Source organism: Cetorhinus maximus, chromosome 12 (genome assembly GCF_964194155.1).
Source record: "Cetorhinus maximus chromosome 12, sCetMax3.hap1.1, whole genome shotgun sequence".
Lineage (NCBI taxonomy): Eukaryota > Metazoa > Chordata > Chondrichthyes > Lamniformes > Cetorhinidae > Cetorhinus > Cetorhinus maximus.
The window spans coordinates 305,001-329,593 of record NC_135890.1 but is presented as its reverse complement, the minus strand read 5'-3'; the positions used below and the strand labels follow the sequence as shown (position 1 = coordinate 329,593).

General features: G+C 42.0%; 1 protein-coding gene across 1 annotated transcript in view; it reads left to right on the top strand.

Annotated features, from left to right (window-relative positions):
- pcloa (piccolo presynaptic cytomatrix protein a) overlaps window positions 1–24,593 on the top strand; it is a 755,467-nt gene that overhangs the window by 454,290 nt on the left and 276,584 nt on the right. Inside the window, exons 7-9 of the mRNA XM_078553074.1 lie at window positions 5,910–8,058; window positions 10,797–10,933; window positions 14,799–14,880. Of these exons, the coding sequence (XP_078409200.1) occupies window positions 5,910–8,058; window positions 10,797–10,933; window positions 14,799–14,880 (2,368 nt within the window). The remainder of the gene's footprint in view (window positions 1–5,909; window positions 8,059–10,796; window positions 10,934–14,798; window positions 14,881–24,593) is intronic.

Genomic DNA, 24,593 nt, shown 5'->3' with positions numbered 1-24,593 from the left:
TCCAACCATCTCCCCTTGATGGTCAATGGCATTTCCATCACTGAATCCCCCACTATCAACATCCTCGGGGTTACCATTGACCAGAAACTGAACTGGACTAGTCATACAAATACTATGGCTACAAGAGCAGGTCAAAGGCTAGGAATCGTGCGACGAGTAACTCACCTCCTGACTCCCCAAGGCTTGACCACCAACTACAAGGCACAATTCAGGAGTGTGATGGAATACTCTCCACTTGCCTGGATGAGCGCAGCTCCCACAACACTCAAAAAGCTGGACACTGTCCAGGACAAAGCAGCCCGCTTGATTGGCACCACATCCACAAACATTCACTCCCTCCATCACTAATGCACAGTAACAGCAGTGTGTACCATCTACAAAATGCGCTGCAGAAATTCATCAAGGGTCCTCAGACAGCACCTTTCAAACCCATGACCACTACCACCTAGAAGGACAAGGGCAGCAGATAAATGTGAACACCACCAGCTGGAAGTTCCCCTCCAAGTCACTCGCCATCCTGACTTGGAAATATATCACCGTTCCTTCACTGTCGCTGGGTCAAAATCCTGGAACTCCCTTCCTAACAGCACAGTGGGTGTACCTACACCACAGGGACTGCAGTGGTTCCAGAAGGCAGGTCACCACCACCTTCTCAAGGGCAACTAGGGATGGGCAATAAATGCTGGCCCAGCCAGCAAAGCCCACATCCCGTTAATGATTAAAGAAAACTTCCTTGGTTATCCATGGTTGGTTTATCCCCTTCCTCAAATCCTTCTTCCTCACTGGCTTACATCTTTGTTGTGAGTCTTGAGCTGTTTTCTTAAATGTCTGTCATTGTTCATCAACCGTCTTTTCTGCAAAACCCCTTTCCCAGTCCACTCCAGCCAACTCTACCCTCATTCCTTTGTGATTACCCTTATTTAAATTTAGCAAAGTTGTTTCTGACCCAAGTTTCTCACTCTCAAACTGAATGCTAAATTCTACCATGTTATGGTCACTGTTTCATAAGGGATCTTTTGCTCTGTGATTACTTATTAAACCTGCCTCATTACACATTACCAGATCCAAAATAGCCTGATCCTTGGTTGAATCCACAGCCTATTGTTTTAAGAAACTGTCCCAAATACACTCTATGAATCCTGGCTTGTGTCTACCTCTGCCAGTTTGATTTTCCCAATCTACATGAAGATTAAAGTCACCCATGATTAATGAACTGCCTTTTTTACATGCCCTCATTATCTCCTGATTTATTCCCTGACCTACAGTCTAGCTACTGTCAGGGGGCCTATAGGCTACTCCCACCAGTCTCTTCTTCCCCTTGTTATTTCTAACCTCCACCCACATCGATTCTACATCTCCTGATCCAAGATCATTTCTTGCTATTGTACTTATTCCATCTGATATTAACAAAGCTACCCCACCACCCTTTCCTTCCTACCTGTCCTTTCGAAAAGTCACATACCCCTGAATATTTAGTTCCCACCTTTGATCCCCTTGTAACTACATCTCCATAATGGTATAAGATCATATCCATTAACCTCTATTTGTGCTGTTAATTCATTTATTTTGTTCTGAATACTAGGTGCATCCAAGTAGAGAGCCACTAACTTTGCCTTTTTACTAGTTTTTCCTCCTTTGACCCTATTTGCTGCTTTTTTTTATGTTTGTACACTCTGTCCCTTCCTGTCACACTCTGGGTATCATTACCTAAGTAGCTGCCCTGCAATGCTGCCTTAGCCTTTTGCTTTGTAAGGTTATATATCCCCTTTCCAGAATCCTACCCCCCACCCCACTATTTAGTTTAAACCCCCCCCCCCCCTCCCCCCCCCCTCCTCCCCCCCTACAGCCCTAGTTAGTCGATTCAGCTGGACACTGGTCCCAATAAGGTCTCTCCTTAGTTGTACCATTACCACTCTCTTTGGCTCTTCAGCGCCAGCTCTTTTGTCATTTAATGTCTTCCATCTTCCATTATTACGACCAATCCCAGAGGGGTAAATTAATTCCCCTTTCCTACTCCTGGGGCAGAAACTTTGTCTCGGAGAGTGGGGGTGGGGCCCACTCGCCGAGGTGTAAAATGACGCGGAGTGATGTCACCGCACATCATTTAGATTTTCAGTTCGGCGGGTGAGCAGCCAAGTCAGCTGCGCGCCTGCCAAACTGTCAGAGGCCTATTAAGGCCATTTACACATCAATCAAACTAATAAACTGAGCTAAAAACAAAAAGCTAAAAGCTACTGCGGATGCTGGAAATCCAAAACAAAATAAAAACAGAATTACCTGGAAAAACTCAGCAAGTCTGGCAGCATCGGCGGAGAAGAAATCAGTCAACGTTTCGAGCCCTCATGGCCCTTCAACAGAACTGAAGCATAGTTTCAACAAGGGAGAAATATAAATTGGTTTAAGGTGGGTGGGGGGGAAGAGACACATTGAGGGTGTGGTGTGAGCAGATAATCAAAAGATGTCAGAGACAAAAGGGTCAAAGAGGTGTTGAAGGTGGTGGTCTTTGTCTGAGAAAAGTGCTAATTAAGAATGCAAGACAGGATATTCAAAGTACAGCTCTAGTGGGGGTGGGGTGGAAAGACTAAAGGTTTTAGTTTTAGATTTAAAAATAATGGAAATAGGTGGGGAAAGAAGAATCTATATAAATTATTGAAAAAAAAGGCGGGTGGGGGGGGGGAAAAGAAACGGGGTGGGGATGGGGGGAGGGGGGTTTAAGATCTAAAGTTGTTGAATTCAATATTCAGCCCAGAAGGCTGTAAAGTGCCTAGTCGGAAGATGAGGTGCTGTTCTGAGCTTCCCATCCAACCTTAAGGTTGGCAGCAGGTGAAGAGCCCGGGCGGCCTTCGCATTTTTCATGAAACCTCATCCACAGGCGGGATGAGGTTTCATGAACATTTTTATTGTTTTAAAAGTTTTTAATAAAATTAGTGGACATGTCCCAACTCATGTGACAGTTTCACATGAGGGGACTTGTCCTTAAAATGCTTTGTTTATCTTTAATCAATGTTTGAAAAGTGAAACTAATCTCCCTGAGGCAGCTCTGTGCCTTAGGGAGGTTTCCGCGCTCTTTCACGTGCATACACAAAAGAGCACACTCCCGACTCAGGGAATCCACCCCTCCCCACCTGCATAGAGAACACACAGCGCTTCTGGGCGTGCGTCCCGCTGGGCAGGCCTTAATTGGCCCACCCATGTAAAATGGCGGCGTGGACCCGATTGGGGGCACTGATCAGGTCCGTGCTGGCCCCTGCACAACACCCCCCCAATGAGGGGAATATTCTACCCCTGAGGTTGGCTATAACAGAGTTTGAATTTTTAAAAACTTGTGATTTTTTTCCAAGTCTGTGTGTACTTGACTATATTGAAAGCTGTATGAAGAAATAAGCCAGCCAGATCTCTTCATTTAACAAGTAAGGAGTTAGTTTTATTGTTAAAAACTCACTAAGTAAAAGTGTAAGAAATAGTAAAAACAAATCCAGAATCCATATGCACACACATTAGAATGCAAAACAGACCAAGCTACAGGGTGGGGGAGGTGGAATTGATAAGAGTTAAAGCCCAGAAAAAAAACAGAAATATACATCGCAATATTCCTTTCTTGGTCTTGAAATTCCAGTGGGATTGCGGCGGTGTAAGCTCATTATTTTCCCGGAGACCATCTCTTTTAAACTGTAATCTGTCATTTTCCAAAGTTAATGTTATGACACTTGAATTTCCTTTCTATCAAAATTTTCTATCTCTGTAACGTATCCCAAAATGTAACAAAGATAGGGCCCCGAACTTAAGAATAGCAGGGAGAGGGAGAGATGATGTCACTTTCTTTAGACTTGCTTTTTCTATATCTCTGGCAGAAGGCAAGATGGCTACTGTGTTATGTGACTAGCCTTCACTGCTAAGTCATGGTCTAACGACAAAAATTAATAAGGTTTACCCATCAGATAGTGACTAAGTTCCAAATATCAAGGGGTGTCTCCCACAGGACAGGCAACTAATCTCCTTCATCCTGTTTAGCCATAGGGCCAGTCATAAAGTGATTGAATGTTAATGCTTCAGCTAATCAACCCTTGAGTGCGTCAATCTTCCAAGGTGGGACCTTTGATAAAATAAGGAGAAACTCATCAGCACCTCTCCTAACCTGTTGCCTGTGTTGATCTTTCAACTCTATGGAATGGAATGTGGTCACACGGTGATGCAAATTAGAAACTGCTTTTTTTTAAAAAGTCAGTGGGCTGGATTTTACCATAGGCGAGCGGGGGCTGGGGTCCGCTCGCTGACGCGTAAAATGACGCTGGATGACGCGGGGTGATGTTGGGCGGAACTCCCGACGTCACCGCGCCCCATTTAAATTTTCAGGAAGGTGGGGACGCAGCAAAAACAGCTGTGTGCCCGCCAACCTGTCAATGGCCAATTGAGGCCATTGACAGAGCAATTAAAGTAATTAGTGGACCTGCCTGTCCAACCTTAAGGTCGCAGGTCAGGAGCCCTGGCAGGAATTAGATAAAGCATCAAACCTCATCCGCCGGAGGGATGAGGTTTCATGTAGGGTTCTAAAAATTATAATAAAGTTTTTTTGGAAATTATGAACATGTCCCAACTCATGTGACATCATCACATGAGGGGACATGTAAGGTAAATTTTATTTTTCTATTTTTAATATTTTTTAATGTACAGCCAATCTCCCTGAGGCTGCACTTAGCCTCAGGGAGGTGAGTGCGTGAAAGAGCGCACTCTCGATTTTAGGAATCCCCCCCGCCCGCACAGGGAGCACATTGCGCTTCCCTGTGGTCATCACGCTGGGTGGGCCTTAATTGGCCCACCCACGTAAAATGGTGTCGCGCCTCCGATCAGGGGCACCGATTGGAAGTGCACCCACCCATCAACTTCTCCCCCAACGGGGGGGAAATTCAGCCCAGTGTCTTTGCTTGGTCCATTTAAAGATGTTGAATATATATCTGACCAGTCAATTTAAATTAAAGATTAATATTTCTCAGTGTACATGACATACCATTGTGACATTGTCCTTTTAACTGTCCTTCCCTCATGCTTTTTTCCAACCCTCCCCTATTTCTGATTAGGCCACAACGAGAGTGCTCCATCCAGTTCTGGTCGCCACACTTTCAGCATGAGATAAGGGACCCCGAGAGGGTGCAGAGGAGATTTACCAGACAGTTTCTAGCGATGAGGGAATTTATCTCAAAGTTAGGCTGGAGAAGCTGGGGAGCTCTTCTTCGAGTAAAGAGTATTGAGGGGAGATTTGATGTGGGTGCACAAGACCTTTGGTTTGAATAAGGTGGATAAAGAAAAGCTCTTGCCATTAGCTGATGGGGCAAGAACTAGGGGACAGACTTTCAAATGTTAGACAAGAGATCCAGGGAGGAATGCATGGAAGAACTTTTTATTCAGTGAGTGGTAATGACCTTGAAATTGCCTCACTCAGTGTGACCTGGAACTCACTGCTACAAGGATGGTGGAAATGGAGACAATGAATGATTTCAAGAAGAAATTGGACGGGCACTTGAGCACTTACAGGACTACGGGGGTAGAATGGGAGAATGGGACCCATTGGATTGCTCTTCAGGGAGACAACATGGACTCGATGGGTTGAATGGCCTCCTCCTGTTCAGTTATGGCTCTATGATCTGAAACATGAATTTTGTTTCTCTCTGAACCTGCTAAATATTTCTAACATTTTCTGTTTTTATTTCAAATTTCCAGCATCCACAGTATTTTTCCTTTGCTTAAGTAAGGATATGCTCAACACTCACCTGAACAAGCATTAAATGTACTTTTGGTGCTTGTTGGGTTTAAGTGTACGGTTTTATCATTTTTTGCTTGGATTTTAATCTTTTGGTGGCAATTTCTTCACCATTACAAACAATATTGATCTGAGTATTTCATTTTTGTTTCAGGCCAAAGGTTCTCAAAACACTACACCAGTTGGTACTCAGAAAAAAGTGAAGAGAACTCTTCCTAATCCTCCTCCAGAGGAGGTTGGTGTCACTGGGAGCCAAGCAACATTTTCCACCGTCAGCTCTGTTTCCCGCAGGAGAGTTTGCAGGACCAACACCATGGCCAGAGCTAAAATTCTGCAGGACATTGACAGGGAATTGGAACTTGTGGAGAGAGAATCTTCCAAACTCAGGAAAAAACAGGCAGAACTAGATGAAGAAGAAAAAGAAATTGATGCCAAATTACGATATTTGGAAATGGGCATCAATCGAAGAAAAGAAGCTTTGTTGAAGGAGAGGGAGAAAAGGGAGCGTGCCTATTTGCAGGGTGTGGCTGAGGAAAGAGATTATATGTCAGACAGTGAAGTAAGCAACATAAGGGAGACCAGAATGGATGGACAGTGTGGATTAGAGAGACCTAGAACTGCACCACAGCCTGATTATGATCAGTTTCTGTCACCTCAGACCCAGTCACAGCCTCAGTACGCAACCACTCCAAGCCATTATACACAGTACCAGTACTCTACTCCTCAACCAACCCAAACCCAAACTCCATTCCAACAGCAGTCTCCTTACCAAGAACAGGCTTTGTATCATCAACAAGTTTCTCCCTATCAAACCCAACCTACATATCAGGCTGTCCCCACTATCACTTATCAACAGCAGCCCTCCCCTTCGCAAACCCAGCCAACAGCCTATCCACATCCATCACAAATGATGCTGATTCAACAAAAACCAAGGCCGGCAACAATTGTTGACCTTGAGCCCAAAATAACTACGAACTATGAGGTGATCCATAATCAATCTCTTCTGATGGCTTCCACTTCTGCAGACAGCACATATGCAGTACCTCACTTGAGTAGTAAGTACAGTAATTTAGATCTTAGAATAGGGCTGGATGAAAGGGGCACCATGGCAAGCAGCCCAATGTCAAGCATTTCTGCAGAATCTTATTATGCTGATCTAGAGCATCATGCACCTCGGAATTATGTTCTGATTGATGACATTGGTGAACTCACTAAAGGATCTAGTTCCCTTACTACTGGATTCAGTCTTCACGATTTACAAAAGGAAGTACAAAAGAACGAGCGTCTGCTTCGCGCAAGTGAAGCACGCAGAACTGGGGACGTGAAAGATTTTATTGGGCCATTGCAGAGCTCAACACGGTTACACTCCTATGGAAAAGCAGATGAAGATACCATGGAGGATCCTTATGAACTAAAGCTGTTAAAGCAACAAATCAAACAAGAATTCCGCAGAGGCACTGAAGGTTTGGAACATCTTCCTGGCCTTCCCCAATACTACCATGGCGATAGCAGCTACAGGCACTTTCCAAAGTCTGAAAAGTACAGCATAGGCAGGCTTACTCTTGAAAAGCAGGCTGCAAAGCAATTGCCGCCATCTATTATTTACCAAAAGCAAAGCAAACACAAAAAACAGTTGCTGGACCCCAAATTCTCCAAGTTTATGCCCATTCAAGAAGCCAGAGATGTAGAGGCTGACTTTACTAGCTACATGGGAACTACATCAGCAGTCACTGGCTCTACCTCCCGAGCAAGGCTTATTCAGGATGACATAACATTTAGCCTAAGAAAGAATATCCGTGACCAGCAGAAGTTTCTTGGGCCAACTATCAGATCTACATTAGATGATGAAATTGACAAAGCATACACCAGTGGAACCAGATGCAGGCCCTCATCAGTTTATGGACTTGATTTAACAATCAAAAGAGACCCTTCCAATACATCTCTGCGGATAAAAGGTCAGGAAACTGATCCATTAGATATTGCCTATGCACATAGTACTCCTTCTGTACGAACAAAGCCATCCAGTTTACCTATTAGTCACAGTAGAGGGAGAATTCCCATAGTAGCCCAGAATTCAGAGGAAGAAAGCCCCTTAAGTCCTGTTGGACAGCCAATGGGAATGGCTCGAGCAGCAGCAGGCCCATTGCCACCAATATCTGCTGATACAAGGGAACAGTTTGGTTCAAGCCACTCACTGCCTGAAGTACAACAACACATGAGAGAGGAGTCACGGACACGTGGATATGACCGTGACATAGCATTTATTATGGATGACTTCCAACATGCCATGTCAGACAGTGAAGGTAAAATGGGACTCAGGATGTTGTGTTATCATCAACAGAATTTCCCTTCTATGCATGTATATAATTTCTGTTCATTCCTTATGGACTCTCTTGTTCTTGCTTGTACTTTATTTTCATTTGTGTATTTGTGCGTATCTCTGCAGAGAAATGTTTTCTCATGCAAGCATGTTACAAACATTAGAGATTTCATTTCACATTGAGGATTTCCTGTCAACCATTTCAAGTAAGGAAGTTAGAATGTTAATGAACTGTGAACATTTCTTTCAGTTGAATGTGTATGATGTTATTTAATCTATGATATTGCTTACCTGGAAAGATTTTGTGAGGAACATTTTTTTTTCAATTTCATTTATAATTTCATTTTTTTGTATGTGAAACAGTCGACATTTCATTGCTGTTAAAACCATTCCCACTTATTAGCCCAAGTATTGTGCAGCCATAAGGAAATTAGTAGCATTATTACTGTAATATCAGTCTGTACTGTAGGATGTCAGGATTTCTTTTACTCCTATATGATAATTTAATAAAAATGGGGAAGCTGTCTTAAAAACTTTCTACAATATTTCTTTTAAACAAATGATGAAGAATTAGAAAATGTTGGGAGAGTTGTGTTTTGATCATTTTGAATTGCAGTTTAACTAGGCTAACGAAGATGAGATTCTGTCAATTTATTTCTCATTTATTTATTTTTATATTTTGGAGTTGGCTACCCTGGAGATGCCTATGTGCAGTGCCTAACAGCTAAAACAAATAGAATACACAAATGTGTCTGACTTCTCAAATAAGTAATGCTCTCTATGCTATAGTTTTAGCATGGTAGCTGTATACAACAGTGAATGGCATCAGTGGGTGATGCTGTTGTGTTACAGTTTACTCAAGGAGTCCAAGTTGCTGTGGCAGTATACACTTTTTCATGCATGTTGTAGCCTGGAGCTATGGATAGTGATGGTAGAGGCTCCAGTGTTCTTTCCATCACATGGCTGATCAGGAATCTCTCCTGCTCTTACCACCCACCATTGGCATGTGTTGGAAGGATTTGCAGGGCTGCATTAAGAATGAGCTTTCCTCGATCATCAAGTCCTGGGGTGGGACTTGAACTTGGAGCTTCTGGCTCAGAGGCAGGGAACTACCCACTGCACCACAGTTCTGGCAATATTATCAATGTCACAATCTCTGTGTATGTTTAATTATTATAAAACTCCACTCAAAATATTCTTCTCAAGAGCAATTGAGGATGGGCAATAAATGTTGGCCTAGCCAGCAACACCCGTATCTCGTGAACAAATATTTTTTTTTAAAAGTATGAATGAGAAAGTAGAGTACAGAGACACGCAAAGTTTGTTTTTCAATTTAAAGATTATTGTCCAAAAAAGAGTTCTATAGATTTCTGATTAATTTTGTTGTGAATACATTTTAGTTTAAAGATGCTGCTGCTAACTGGTTTCAGAAGGGGTCACTGCAATTAGAATTCTTGATGTCCTTCATCACATATAAATAAAAACAAGATTATCTGAGAAACCAAACTATTCTGATATTGCTTTTTTTCTTTCTTTTTTCCCTTCTCTTGCTTTATATCAAACAGGGGTGTGCACAGCACTGAAACAATTAACTGAGCCCAACCAAACTAAGTTCATTGAAATGAATTGTGAGTTGAATGATTTGGTTGGACTTTCAGCTTTGTTAAATTGAGTTTGCTAACTGTTGAAGGAGCACTGAGTGACATTACAAGGCATGGTCACTGGTTCTTGGGAAGATTTGTATATTAAAAATACCACAGGAAACAAAAGGCAAACCTATGTGTATTATTGTTGCTAGGCTTTTAATTTCAGCTGTTCATCTCAACAATTAAGATGCTTCATGTTATAACTGAGGATTTAACAGCTTCAGATGGACAAATGTAAATCCAAAACCAAACTCTATTAGTATGTTGTCCAATTTCTTGGCATAGAGCTGGTTTTTGAGATCTGACCTCTGTAAAATAATTTCCCTCAAAAGGTTTGGGGCAGATTTCTCACACTCAGTGTCAATAAGTGGAAGATCTAGCCCTTGATCAGTCAGGCAAAGTCTATGATCCTGCAAATCGATATGGACCAATAGAAGAAGCGAGCTAACCAGCCGTTTTTCATTCCAACTATTATGTCCTTATCTTGTCCAGTTTCTTGACCCTTGGTTTTGAAACTAAACAATGCATGTTTCCCAGAATCTATGGCAAAATTTATGTTGTCTTGATTAGTTTCTATTTCTTCCTCACGGCTCTGAAAATGATTGACTCAATTAAGATATTTTAGGCCAACTAACATGGCTGTAACCCCAGATGATGAAGGTTCTTTTTTATTTAGCTTTGACTTTATATTTTACAGCTAGCTATATAATTCATTCTTAAAAAACAACCTTCACGCAAAAATTTGACAAGTAGAAATAATGGGGCATTCATAGTATTCCTGCTATTAAAGTTCAGAAAACTATCTAATGATTTCAACATCAGATGGTTTGCACACCTTTAGCCTCTAGTTAATAAATCTGTGATATGTTTACAAATTGCCTTCCTACTCTTCAATTGCACTTTCTATGGATTGTCATAGTCTGGTTGTAATCTTGCATGAACGTATTGAAAAATGCATAGACTTGCATGCTGCAGTGGCCAAATAGCACATATGCTGTCCTTTCCTGGCAGCAAGCTGCAATCCTGAACTCCTGTTGCCTGACATGGAGAACTGACATTTCCTTGATTTTCAAAGCATATCATCTGCGTCGTGAAGAAACAGATTGGTTTGACAAGCCACGTGAGTCTCGCCTTGATGAAGCACCTGCCATAAATCGCAAACTTCCAGAGAAGTTAACCCACTCAAGGCAATCTGAACAGCAGTCTACAGAAGTGAGAAACCATTTTGTAGTTTTAACCTTTGCATTGATCCTTACTATTCATGATTAAATATGAATTAGAAGAATTCTTGCTAATTTTGCAGCTCCCATTGAAAATACAATGTATGATTGATCTACCTTTCTGCAGTTTTGTATGAAAGATCCTAATGGATGATAGACTATTATATTTAGAAAATATTATACCACAGAATTCTATTGGCGCAGAAGGAGGCCATTCGGCCCATCTTGTCTGCACTGGCTCTCCAAATGAGCATTACGATCTAGTGCCATTGCCCTGCCTTTTCCCCGTACCCCTGCACATTGTTTCTATTCAAATAATCATCTAATGCCCTCTTGAATGCCGTGATTGAACCTGCCTCCACCAAACTTCCAGGCGGTGCATTCCAGACCTGAACCACTCGCTGTGTGAAAAAGTTTTTTCTCACCTCGCATTTGCTTCTTTTGCAAATCACTTTAAATCTGTGCCCTCTCGTTCTTGATCCTTTTACAATATAATCCAATATTTTAGCCTAGAATTTACCAATAGCAGCATTAGTATAATTTTCCCAACATATTAATATGATATTCCTCTGCTCATCTAAAATAAATAAAGGGTAGTGGTTGTGTTGCTGGACCAGTAAGCTAGGGCTTGGAATAATAAACCAGACAATGTGAATTCAAATACCACAATGGCAGATTGAGAATTGGCACTTAGTTCTGGAAGTAATAGGCTGTTGGATTGTCAAAAAAACTCTGATGTCCTGTAGGAAAGGAAATCTATCACCCTTACCCAGCCTGGCCGAAAAGTGACTCTAGCCTCACACTGAAATACCCTTTGAAGTGACCAGGCAAACCACTTGTATCATCACCTTCCCATGGCAAGAAGATGGGAATAATTAGCAGCCTTACCAGAGACACTGCATTCCAAGAATAAATTGGATAAAATTATATCCCTGTGGGGAGATATCAGTAAAGGCTGGGGGGTGTGGGTGCAGATTTTTTGCAAAATATTCTTTAGTCTGTATTAAAGGAAAATGTGAAGTGCAGCCTCACTGGATGGAGTCTGCACCGCACTGTGAGAAAATACAGCAAAAGGAATAAGAACCCAATGGCTTAGCATCCCAACACATTTCATTCTGGGGCAAAAATGCTGAACATATTAACAAATCCAAACTCCCTGGCAGAGAATGATAATTTACCATCAATATTATAAGACCATAAGAACTAGGAGCAGGAGTAGCCATTTGGCACATCGAGCCTGCTCTGTCATTCAAGAAGACCATAGCTGATCTAATTGTGGACTTAACTCCAATTTCCTGCCTGTCCCCTATAACCCTTAAGTCCCTTGTTGAGTAAAAATCTGTCTAACTCGGCCTTGAATATAGTCAATAACCCAGCCTTCCTCCCTGGGGAAGAGAATTCCAAAGACTAAGTCCCTCCTCACCTCTGTCTTAAATGGGAGACCTCTTATTTTGAAACTGTGTCCCCTAGTTCTAGATTCTCCCACGAGGGAAACATCCTCTCATCATCTACTCTGTAAAGCCCCTTAAGGATGTTATATGTTTCAATAAGATCACTTCTCATTCTTCTAAACTGCAATGAGTAGAGACCCAACTTTTCTACGTCCTTCATCCCATGAATCAGCCAAGTGAACTTTCTCTGAACTGGCTCCAATGCAAGTATATCTCTCCTTAAATAAGGAGACCAACACTGTACCCAGTACTCCAGGTGTGGTCTCACTGATGCCCTGTTGTAACATGACTTGTTTTAGACTCTATAAAGGCCATCATTCCATTTGACTTCCTAATTATTTGCTGCACCTGTATGTTAACTTTTTGTGATTCATGTACATGGATACCCAAATCCCTCTGTATTACAGCATTTTGCAGTCCTTCTCCATTTAAATAATATTCTGCTCTTGTATTCTTCCTGCCAAAGAAGACAATCTCACAATGTTTCACATTATATTCCATCTGCCAATGTTTTTCCCACTCATTCAATCTATTTATATCCATTTGGAGACTCTTTTTATCCTCCTCACAACTTGCTTTCCTACCTATCTTTATACTACCAGAAAGCTTAGCCACAATACAGTCGGTCTCTACATCCAAGTCATTAATATATATTGTAAATAGTTGAGACCTCAGCACTGATACTTGTGGCACTCCACTAGTTACAGTTTACCATTTATCCTGACTCTCTCTTTCCTGTTAGTTTGCCAACCCTTGATCCATGATAATGCATCATCCCTAACACCATGAGCTATTAATTTGTACAATGACCTTTTATGTGGCACCTTACCAAATACCTTTTGGAAACCCAAGTGCATTACATTTACTGGTTCCCCTTTATCTGCCCTTCGTGTTACATCCTCAAAGAACTCTAATAAATTTGTCAAATGTGATTTCCCTTTCACAAAACCATGTTGACTCTGCCTGATCCCATTATGATTTTCTAAATGTCCTGCCTCCTTAATAGCAAATTATAGCTTTTTCCCAATGACAGACCTTAGGCTAACTGACCTATAGTTTCTAGCTTTCTGTCTCCCCCCTTTCTTGAACAGAGGTGTTGCATCTGCAGTTTTCCAATCCATTGGGACCTTTACAGAATCTAGGAAATTTTGGAAAAATATTGCAACGAGTTAGTTCCTAAAGAAACATTCCATCACTTTTGAATAAATTATTGTGAATGTATTTACATTTGTTTTTTTTCTCTATTTTTCCATCTCTTGATGGGTTTAGATTATCATTAAACGGTAGACATAAAGAGTATTTGATAAAAGTAATATTTAACTGGCTTTGTGATGGAAATCAATATGGTGCAGCAATAGCTTCCCTTGGAGAACTATATATGTGTTGTGGTTTATTGATTGAGCTTAATTGGTTGTCATTTCTTCAGGAAGACATGATGGTCTACACCTTCATGAACAATCCCTCTTGTCCTTCTTGAATGTCTTCAGTTTTTGACATATTTGACCACACCATCCTCCTCCAATGCCCCTCAACCATCATCGAGCTCATGGACTGCACTAACCTGGCTCCTCTATATCATAGCTGGAGAATCACCTGCAATGGCTTCTCTTCTCATTCCTGCACCATTATCTCTGATGTCCATCAAGGATCTATCCTCGTCCCCTCTCATTTCTCATCGACATGTTGTTCTTTGGCAGCATTGCCTAACTCTGCCCCTGCCTCAGCTTATCTGCTGTTGCATCCTTCATTTATGCCTTCCTTACCTCTGACTTGACTATTTCAACATGCTCCTGACTGACCTCCCACATTCTTCCCTCTATAAGCTGGAGAACATCTAAAATTCTGCAGCTCAAGTCCTAACTCGCACCAAGTTCCATTCACCCCTGTGCTCGCTGGTTAATGCCTTGATATTAAAATTATTTTGCTTGTTTTCAAAACTCTTCATGGCTTCACCATCCCCATCCCTGTAATCTCCTCCAGCCTGAAAACCTTCCCAGATATTTGTGCTGCTCTAATTCTGTCCCTTGATCAACCCCAATTTTAATTGCTCCAATACTGATGGCTGTGCTTTCAGCTGCCTGAGCACTAAGCTCTGGAATTCCCTCCCTAAACCTATGCACCTCTTTACCCCACTTTTATCCTTTAGGATGCTCTTTAAAATCTACTTCTTTGATTAAGCTTGTGACCATCTGCCCTAATACCTCCTTATGTAGCTCGGTGTCAATTTATCTTCTATAACACTCCTGTGAAGCATCATGGGACATTTATTACGTAAAGGCGCAATATAAATACACAATGTTATTTTTACAAACATTTTTCTTCCTTGTGTTCAAATCTTTCTCCAAATTGTTGAATGTATTTTAAGAAGAATGCATTAAAGCATAAAAATTGGTTCTTATTTTCTAGGTTGGTGTGAAGCCTATTCAGTACAACTTTCCACATGCTCGGGTCAAACTTCAAAGGGATCTAAAGGACCAGACAGTATCAGGTAGATGAACATTGCCTTCTCTCCCTCCTCCTCCTCTGTGTGTCTTTTTCCAATGACTCCCTTCATGCCCTGTTTGTCATGCTATCATTTGGTTGTCTATTGCATTTTCACTTGAGACACATATATCGAAACTATAAGTTAAGATATTTGGCTGCAATATCAGGAACGTATCTCTATTATTTTTCTGTTAATAGCCTTTAAAACCAAAGGTAGAGTCCTTCCATCATGTAAAGTTACAATGTTCTTAATATTTCAAGAGAAGGTTTCAGAGAAGGTTTACCAGACTAATACCTGGAATGGGTGAGTTGTCTTATGAGGAAAGGTTTGACAGACGAGGCTGGTTTCCATTGGAGTTTAGAAGAGTAAGAGGTGCCTTGATTGAAACATTTAAGATCCTGAAGGGTCCTGACAAGGTGGATGTGGACATGATGTTTCCTCTTGTGGGAGAATCTAGAACTGTTTAAAAATAAGGGGTCTCTCATTTAAAACAGAGATAAGGCAAATTTTTTTCACTCAGAGGGTCATGAGTCTTTGGAACGCTCTTCCTGAAAAGGTGGTGGAAGCAGAGACTTTGAATATTTTTAAGGCAGAGGTGGATAGATTCTTGGTAAGCAAGGGGGCAATAGGTTATCGGGGGTGGGTGGGATGCAGATTTCAGGTTACTATCAGATCAGCCATGACCTTATTAAATGTTGGAGCAGGCTAGAGAGGCTGAATGGCCTACTCCTGCTCCTTGTTCATATATTTGTTCATAAGTTTCTTCCTACATCAAGTTCCCTATGTAACCTTATTGGGAAGAAACTATTTTAATTGACATTTGTGGCTTGAGAAACATTTAGTTACTGCTAGGCAGGAGGTTTCAGTCAAGTTTCACCAATGACATTACAGTTATGTTGCAAATTTACAAAAACGTGATCACCTAATGAGGAAAGGTTGAGAAGGTTGGGCCTATGCTGAAGGAGCTATGATGCCCATTTCTTAAAATAGAACAGTCCAATGGAAAGCCAAGTGTGTTGTTCAATAAAGTATCCAAAAATGTGCTGATACAGTTAAATCTGCCCATTTCATCCATAAAAGTAGTCTTTTAACAATTGCAAACTTGGAAGACTGCAATATAAAGGGATTGATGAGCGTTATTCCATTATCTTTGGTGAAAAGTGATGAAAGAATGGAGGTAAGATGAAAACAAAGGAGCCAAATTAACTTTCCTTCGAAAAGGTAATTTGCTGTATTTATTATCATTAAGATATTCAGGCCGTGCTTTGGCTATAACACATAACATTTACGCATTTTGTATTTGTAACTTAATGTAGACAATTATGTAACAGCAGTGATTATGGTATATTTAAGAAAACAAAGTAGTTTCTCCAATTTTGTTCAGATTTATTCTAAATTCATTAACCTTACAAGAATAATGACAATTAATGGCCATAAATACAAAGGACTGTGAATCAATAAATGCATAAATCAATAAATATGATACAACTGTATCATATTTTGTTGCAATAAATAGTTAGTAATTGTGTAGTGACAAACATTGGAACAGCCAGTGCACTGGTGATTTTGTAGGTTGCATTACCGAGAGACATGAGGTTTGACAATTTGATATTTTCAATAAACAGCATTGCAATAATAGGCTGCTTCATGGATATACACAGATATGGATAAGTCTAATTGCATCATTATCATTTCTTCACAGTTTTAAATGACTTAATAATCTTTAAAGCAAAGAATATGGAAGGTTCAATAGGTCAAAAAAGGTACATCAAAAACTCCAATTTTGTGAGTGAGACTTTAGAAAGTTCAATGCAATACACCCCTTATATTACCACCGATACACCTCGAATTGAATCTAAGGACAGTTCCATGCACACAGCACTGACTCTTGCAATCCCTAGTATCTTTATTAAACAATATTTTTCATTACAAGCATTTATCATCCCTTTAATGCACTGTGTGGAGAAGCTTAGAATCACTGACAGCAACTTCTGGATTTCCACATTCAGCTGCACATGGACAGACTCAAGTTGCTGTCAGTTTCAGGTAAGTAATGGCAGCAAAACCATTGACAGTTCCACTCTCATTATTACAAAGCCAGAGACTGTAGTCAGCTTGACCAGAAGTCTGACATGGAGGCAAAACTACTACTAACTAAAACAAACTCACTCTAATCTGACACTGATGAGAGAATCTGATTTTGCAGCCTGGCTTCTCATGGAGTCAGGGAGGAAATGGAGGAAGGAAGTGGCAGAAATGGCAACCATAACCTGATTCCCGGATTCCTGACCCCATTCCCGGGGGGGGGTTCTGATTTTCAACAGGGCCTTTTAAGGGCGCAAGCTGGCTTGTGTTGCAAGTCCGTACCCTGCATTCCTGACCTGGCTGACTCCATTGCACAGATAAGCATATCCTAGTCAAGAATGCACATTGAATCTTGGCTGAGAGCCCACAAATAGTTGAGCTCCAGGCCCTCTGATCTCTTCTGTCAATTGCACAATTTTTATTTACACAACATAAAGAGGTTTCAAGTGCTTGCAGTTTTAGCAATGGACGCTTTAAAGGTCCTGGATGATTGACATGTATATTGGCCTATAGTAAAAGATTTTTTTTTAAGAAAGCAGAAAGTTATGAATGAATGAATGACTTTTTTAAGGCTCTTTTTACACATCCTATTGCCACTATAGGGTTCACTGTTTCTATACAGTGTATAATGGGTGAATGAGTATGGCAGTATCATGAGAGTTTGGCATGGAAGGCATGAGAGACCAAAGTGGGTGGCTGGGGCTTAGCTTGGCATGGAGGTATGAGGGGCCAAGGGGGATGGGTGAAGGGACATAGCTTGGCTTGAGGGGTATGAGGGGCCAATGGGGGGGGGGGAGGTGAGTGGAGGGTCATGAGGTGGCATGGATGGGGCATGGGACTGTGTGGGTGTGAGGGGCTGTGAGGGTAAGGGCTAGAGGGCCTTGTATTTTTCATTATAACTGGGACAAAGTCCTAAAGCACCAAGGTGGGACTTTTAAAGAGCCCACTTCGACACTTGACAGCCCCTAAGGCTGCCTCCAAACTCTTTCCTGCATCAGCTGGTCCAACTGCAGCCCGCACCCCCCTCCCCCCATGAAAATTCTGTCTTCCCCTGATGCTGATGGTCAAACCAAACTCTTTACAGACATGAGAGATGTCTATTTTATGCTGAAGTTTTCCTCAGTATTGAATTTTGGTGCAGAATCATCAGCATAGAGCAAATTTCTGATGTTTTGTCTCGGATCTCAGGCAAGCAAGGCTGAACAGCTTTCCATCAGTTCTGATATGTAAGTAGACATTCTCTGTAGATAACCTGAAGGCACAGGGCAGCAGCAAAGAGAAGAATATGCCAAAGAGCATTGACACCAGAACACAACCATGTTTGACCCCACTGCAGACCTCCGAGGGTTCCGATGTCGCCCTATCACAGCTGACCCTACCCATCATGTTGTCTTGGAAAGAGGAGATCACATTGAGCAGCTTTGGTGGGCAGCCAGTTTTCTTTAGCGGCTTAGATTGCCTCTGCTCTCATGGTCGATGCCTTGGTGAGACCGATGAAGGTAATATATAGCAGGTCTCCTTTGTTCACAGCACTTCTCCTGCAGCTGCTGGGCTGAGAAGATCATGTCAATTGTAGGTCTTCCAATTCTAAAACCACACTGGGATTCAGCGTAGATGTGTTCAGCCAGGATCTGCATTCTGACAAGGGCAATACCACAAATACTTTTCCCACTATGCTCAGCAAGGTGATGCCTCAATAGTTCTTGCAATCACTGTGGTCGCCCTTGTTCTTGTACAGGGTCACAATCTTTGCATCATGCATGTCCTAGGGCACTGCCCCCTCCCTCAAGCAGAGACAGAGAAGTTTGTGTAGATGTGCAGGAATTCCAGTTTTCCATGCTTGATGAGTTCAAACAGTATAGCATCAGCACCTGGAGCTGTGCCCATCGCATGTGAGTCAATGGCCTTGATAAGCCCCTCCACTGTGTGCTCGCTATCCAGCTCTGCTTTGACAGGCAGGCTTTCTATGGTGTCCAGGGCTTCCTCGGTGACTGTGTTCTCCCTAGAGTACAACTCAAGATAGTGTTCTGCCCATCTCTTCAACTGTTAATTGCAGTCAGTGATGACCTCCCCTGCCTTTGTTTTCAATGGAACTGTTTTCTTCACTGATGGACCTATTGCTTTTTTGATCCTTTCATACCTGCCCCGACCATTCCTTGTGTCAAAGGACATTAGTATATTATGGCAAAGTTGTAACCAGTAGCCAGGATGGTGTGTTGTTTCCCTGGTGTCAGAGTCAAGGATGTCACAGAGCGGCTGCAGGACATTCTTTTGGGGGAGGGTGAACAGTCAGAGGTTGTGGTCCACATTGGGACCAATGACATAAGTAGGAAAAGAGATGAGGTCGTGAAAGCAGATTTTAGGGAGTTAGGAAGGGAATTAAAAAGCAGAACCTCAAGAGCAGTAATCTCAGGATTACTCCCAGTGCCACGTGTTAGTGAACATAAGAATGGGAAGATTGAACAGTTCAACACTTGGCTGGAGAAATGGAGTAGGAGGGAAGGCTTTAGATTTCTGAGGCATTGGGACCGATTCTGGGGCAGGTAGGACCTGTACAAGAAGGATGGGTTACACCTTAACAGGACAGGGACTAGTGTCCTCTGGGGAGGTTTGCTCGTGCTTTTGTGGGGTTTTAAACTAGATTTGCAGGGGGATGGGAACCTGAGGGGAAATTCAGAGCGGAGAGCAGACGAACTGGCAATGGGAAGTAGAGAAGTATCAACTGATAGCAAGGATATATCAGAGATATATATCATGGTAAATAGAATACTTGGAGAGTTTGATAGGAATAGAGGAGACTATGGTAAGTCATTAGATGGGGTCAGAATAAGCGTGCAAGTAAAAAAGCCTAAATCAGGATTAGTGTGCATGTGTGTGAATGCACGGAGTGTGGTTAATAAGATTGGTGAACTGCAGGAACAGGTTGACAAATGGAATTATGATATTATTGCTATAACCGAGACCTGGCTCAAAGAAGGGCAGGACTGGGTGTTAAATATTCAAGTTGTTTAGGAGGGACAGGAAAGTAAGAAAATGTGGGGCTAGTGGCAGTATTGATTAATGATGGCATTACAGTACTGGAGAGAGAGGATGTTCCAGAGAGGTCAAGGACAGAATCTCTCTGGCTAGAGGTAAGGAATAAAAAGGGTGTGATAACATTGATCAGTGTAATATATAGACCACCAACTCGTGGAAGGGATGTAGAGAAACAAACTTGCAAAGAAATCACAGAGAGATGCAAGGATTATAGAGTAATCATAATGGGGGACTTCAATTATCCAAATATAGACTGGGATAGGAATAGTACAAGGGGACAAGAGGGGCAAGAGTTCCTGGAATGTGTTCAAGATCATTTTCTGTAGCAGTATGTTTCCGGTCCAATGAGAGGTCAGGCACTGTTGGACCTAGTTCTGGGGACTGAGTTGGCCCAAGTGGATCAAATATCAGTGGGAGAGCCGCTTTCTCTCTAACAGCACTGTTGGCGTACCTCCACACCGCGCATTGCAGTGGTTCAAATGGCAGCTCACCATCACATTCTTTATGGTAATTGGGGTGGACAAGAAATGCACACCTTGCCAGTGACTCTCTCACCCCATGAATGGGTGAAAAAAACAGCCCACCAACTATTTATTTAAAATTTATTTGTTTTCCTCCAGATTAGCTTGTGCGGTTCACCTGAGATTTTCTGAATTTTTGGTTGAACTAACAGCTGTAATCATTACATGGTCCATTGTGCTTCTCATCAGCATCCATCATTTGCATAGAAATCAAGGCACACATTTGTGCTTTTTCCTAAATCAACATTAGCACACTGGATTTAAGTGGTACTGTTCCAGATGTTTTCTGCTTCACACATTTTCCAATCAGTTTGCTCGTGCTGAATGGATGCTATTTTCAGGTAATAGGTCAGAAAACTGATGCAACTGCCAAACAGCCTGAAATGCTAGAGAAAGAAATATTTAACCTAAAATATCTGCATGTTGAAGTTTTTAAATGGTTTCTTTATTTTAGGTTACCAAAGTTGTGAGAGTGCAAAAGGCGCCCTCAAGAAAGTGAGGAGAGGGAAAACAGGGAGCCAAAGGCCAATTTGCCTGATATCAGTCTTCAGGATAGTACTGGAATGTATTATTGTGAACGTCTTAACAATGCACTTAGAAAATCAGAGTCTGATCAAGCAAAGTCAACATGGTTTTTAGGAAAGGGACATTGGGTTTGACAAATTTATTAGCGGTTTTTGAGGATGTAACTAGTAGGGTAGATAAAGGGGAACCAGTAGATGTCGTATACCCGGATTTCCAAAAGGCATTCGATAAAGTGCCATAGAAAAGGTGAATAGGCAAGATAAGGGCTTAAGGAGTTGGGGTAATATATTAGCATGGAAAGAGGATTGGTTAATGGACAGGAAACAGTGAGTGGGCATAAACGAAGAATTTTCAGGTTAGCAGGTTGTGAATAAATAATCGTTTGGCAGTACAGAACTTGAGTATTGCTGAAAAAAGAAAACAACACTGTGTCCATGCGCTCATTTGACATTGCTAGCCTATTCACCAATGTTCCACTTAAGGATTTGCGCTACAACACTATATCATGGCAATCTAGACCCACCACCATTGCGTGAAGCAGTATACATTGAGCTTATAAACTCGGCAACGCGCACAGTTGAGTTCAGTTTCAATGACACCATGTATACCCAAATAAATGGTGTTGCCATCGGATCCCCTCTAGGTCCAGTTCTGACAAACATCTTTGTTGAGTTCCGTGAGAAACATGCCTTCAAAGGAATGACACCTAACTCCCTACCCCCGCATATCTCCAATATGTGGATAATCTGTTATATCTAAGTTGGCTGACAGTATAAAGCTGGGTGAAAATGTGAGTTGCGAGGAGGACACTGAGAGGCTGCAGAGAAATAGAGACAGGTTAAATGAATGGGCGACAAGATGATAGATGGCGTATAAAGTGGGCAAGTTTGAGATGATTCGCTTTGGTCATAAGGACAGAAAAGCAGGATATTATTTAAAAGGTGTGAAACTCGTAAAAGTTGATGTTCAGAGAAGCTTGGATACACTTGTGCAAGGAACACAAACAACAAGCAATTAAGAAGGCAAATTGTATGTTGGCTTTATTGCAAGGGGATTGCAGTAAAGGAATAAAGAAGTCTTGCTACAATTGTACAGGGCTTTTTTAAAAATGTATTCTTTCATGGGATGTGGGAGTCACTGGCAAGGCCAGCATTGTTGTCCATTCCTAATTGCCCTTGAATTGAGTGACTTGCTGGGCCATTTCAGAGTCAACAAGATTGCTGTGGGTCTGGAGTCACTTTTTAAGATTTTTTTATGGGACATGGACACCGCTGGCTGGGCCAGCATTTGAATTGACCATCCCTAGTTGCCCTTCAGGAGGTGATGGTGAGCTGTCTTCTTGAGCCACTGCAGTCCATGTGAACCATGCTGGGCCTGGTGTCCTCGCGAGCTGCCTAACTAGGGAAGTAGAGAGGGTTTTAAACTGAATAGCAGGGGCAAGGGATCAAATTTGGGAAGATGTGGAAACCAAAGAGTAGAGACAAGTCAAGAGAGAGACGTATTAATATGGGAAATGATAAACAGACTGTGACAAGAAGGGACAGAGAGTACAATTCTAAGAGTAAATCAGCAGATGAGGCTAGACACTACAAAAATAATAAAAAGACAAATCTAAAGGCTCTGTTTCTAAGTGCGCGCAGCATTCCAAACAAAACAGATGAAACAATAGCGCAAATAGAAATGAATAAGTATGATCTGATGGCCATTCCAGAGACATAGCTGCAGGATGACAGAGATCGGGACCTGAATATTAAAGGGTATGTGACATTTGGGAAGGACAGGAAGTTAGGAAAAGGTGGGAGGGTGGCTCTGTTAATTAATGATGGTTTTAGCACATTAGAGAGGGATGACCTAACTTCAGGAATCCAGGATGTAGAAGTGGTGTGTGTCAAGATGAGGAACGATAAAGGCAAGAAGTCACTTGTGAGAGTGGTGCACAGGCCCCAGAATTACACATTAAGACAGAATATTAAGGAAAGAAAACGGGAGCTTGCCAGAAAGATACAGCAATAATCATGAGGGATTTAAATCTACATATCGACTGGAAAAATCAAATGGGCAAAGGTAGCATAGATGAGGAGGTCATAGAATGTTTTGGGGATAGTTTCTGAGATCAGCATATTCTGGAGCTTAAACGTAGCCAGGGGTACCAGGATACCTAACAGTTTTTGCACAAAGTGAAAATGACACCATTTGTATTCCATTTCCCGAAAAAAGGGATAACTATCCTTAGGGACATTGGCTGTTTTCAAACCCTACTTGTAGCAAAGGTTGCAGAGATGCCACCTGAAAGCAGAACAAATACCACCGTGTTGATAAAAGGGCTTACTGGCAAATTCTTGAAGGCCACCTATGTAAAAATTTACCTGCAGAGTAAGTTGATGCCCTGGCTAATGACGGTTATGGTCGTCAAAAAACAAGCGACACAGAACTTGGTGGGAATGCGAGCGATGAGGAGGATGTTAAGAGGCTTCAAGGTGATTTAGACAGGTTGAGTGAGTGGACAAATACATGGCAGATGCAGTATAACGTGGAGAAGTGTGAAGTTATCCACTTTGGTAGGAAAAACAGAATAGCAGATTATTATTTTAATGGTGGTAGATTGTGAAATGTTGATGTACAAAGGGACCTCAGTTTCCTTGTACACCAGTCACTGAAAGCAAACATGCAGGTGCAGCAAGCAGTTAAGAAGGCAAATGGTATGTTGGCCTTCATTGCGAGAGGACATGAGTACAGGAGCAAGGATGTCTTACTGCAGCTGCTCAGGGTTTGGTGAGACCACAGCTGGAGTATTGTGTGCAGTTTTGGTCTCCTTACCTAAGAAAGGATATACTTGCCATTGAGGGAGTGCAGTGAATGTTCACCAGACTGATCCCAGGGACGGCAGGATTGTGTATGAGGAGAGATTGGGCCGACTAGGCCCTGTATTCACTGGAGTTTAGAAGAATGTGAGGGGATCTCATTGAAACATATAAAATTCCCACAGGGCTGGATAGACTGGATGCAGGGATGATGTTTCCTCGGGCTGGGGTGAGGTCTAGAACAAGGGGTCACAATCTCAGGATACGGGGTAAACCATTTAGGACTGAGCTGAGGAGAAACCTCATCACTCAGAGGGTAGTGAGCCTGTGGAATTCTCTACCACGGAGGCTGTGGAGGCCAAGTCACTGAATATATTTAAGAAGGAAATAGAGAGATTTCTAGACTCTAAAGGCATCAAGGGGCATGGGGAGAGAGTTGGAGTATGGCGTTGGGATAGAGGATCAGCCATAATCATATTGAATGGCGGAGCAGGCTCGAAGGGCCGAATGACCTACTCCTGCTTCTATTTTCTATGTTGTTCTAAGTTTCTATGTCCCGAGCTCACCAATGCAGGGGTTGAGCTGTTGCTGGGCAGTGACTTAGCCAGAAACGCAGTATTGTATCCAGAGCATCCAGAGCAGTCCATGGAGACTGGGGATGCTTGAGGGAGGAAGCAAAATCCTGCTCAGCTGCAGAAAGCTGTAGAAATCCCTAAAATTCTACAGGGGACGGAGAGCCAGTAAGGAT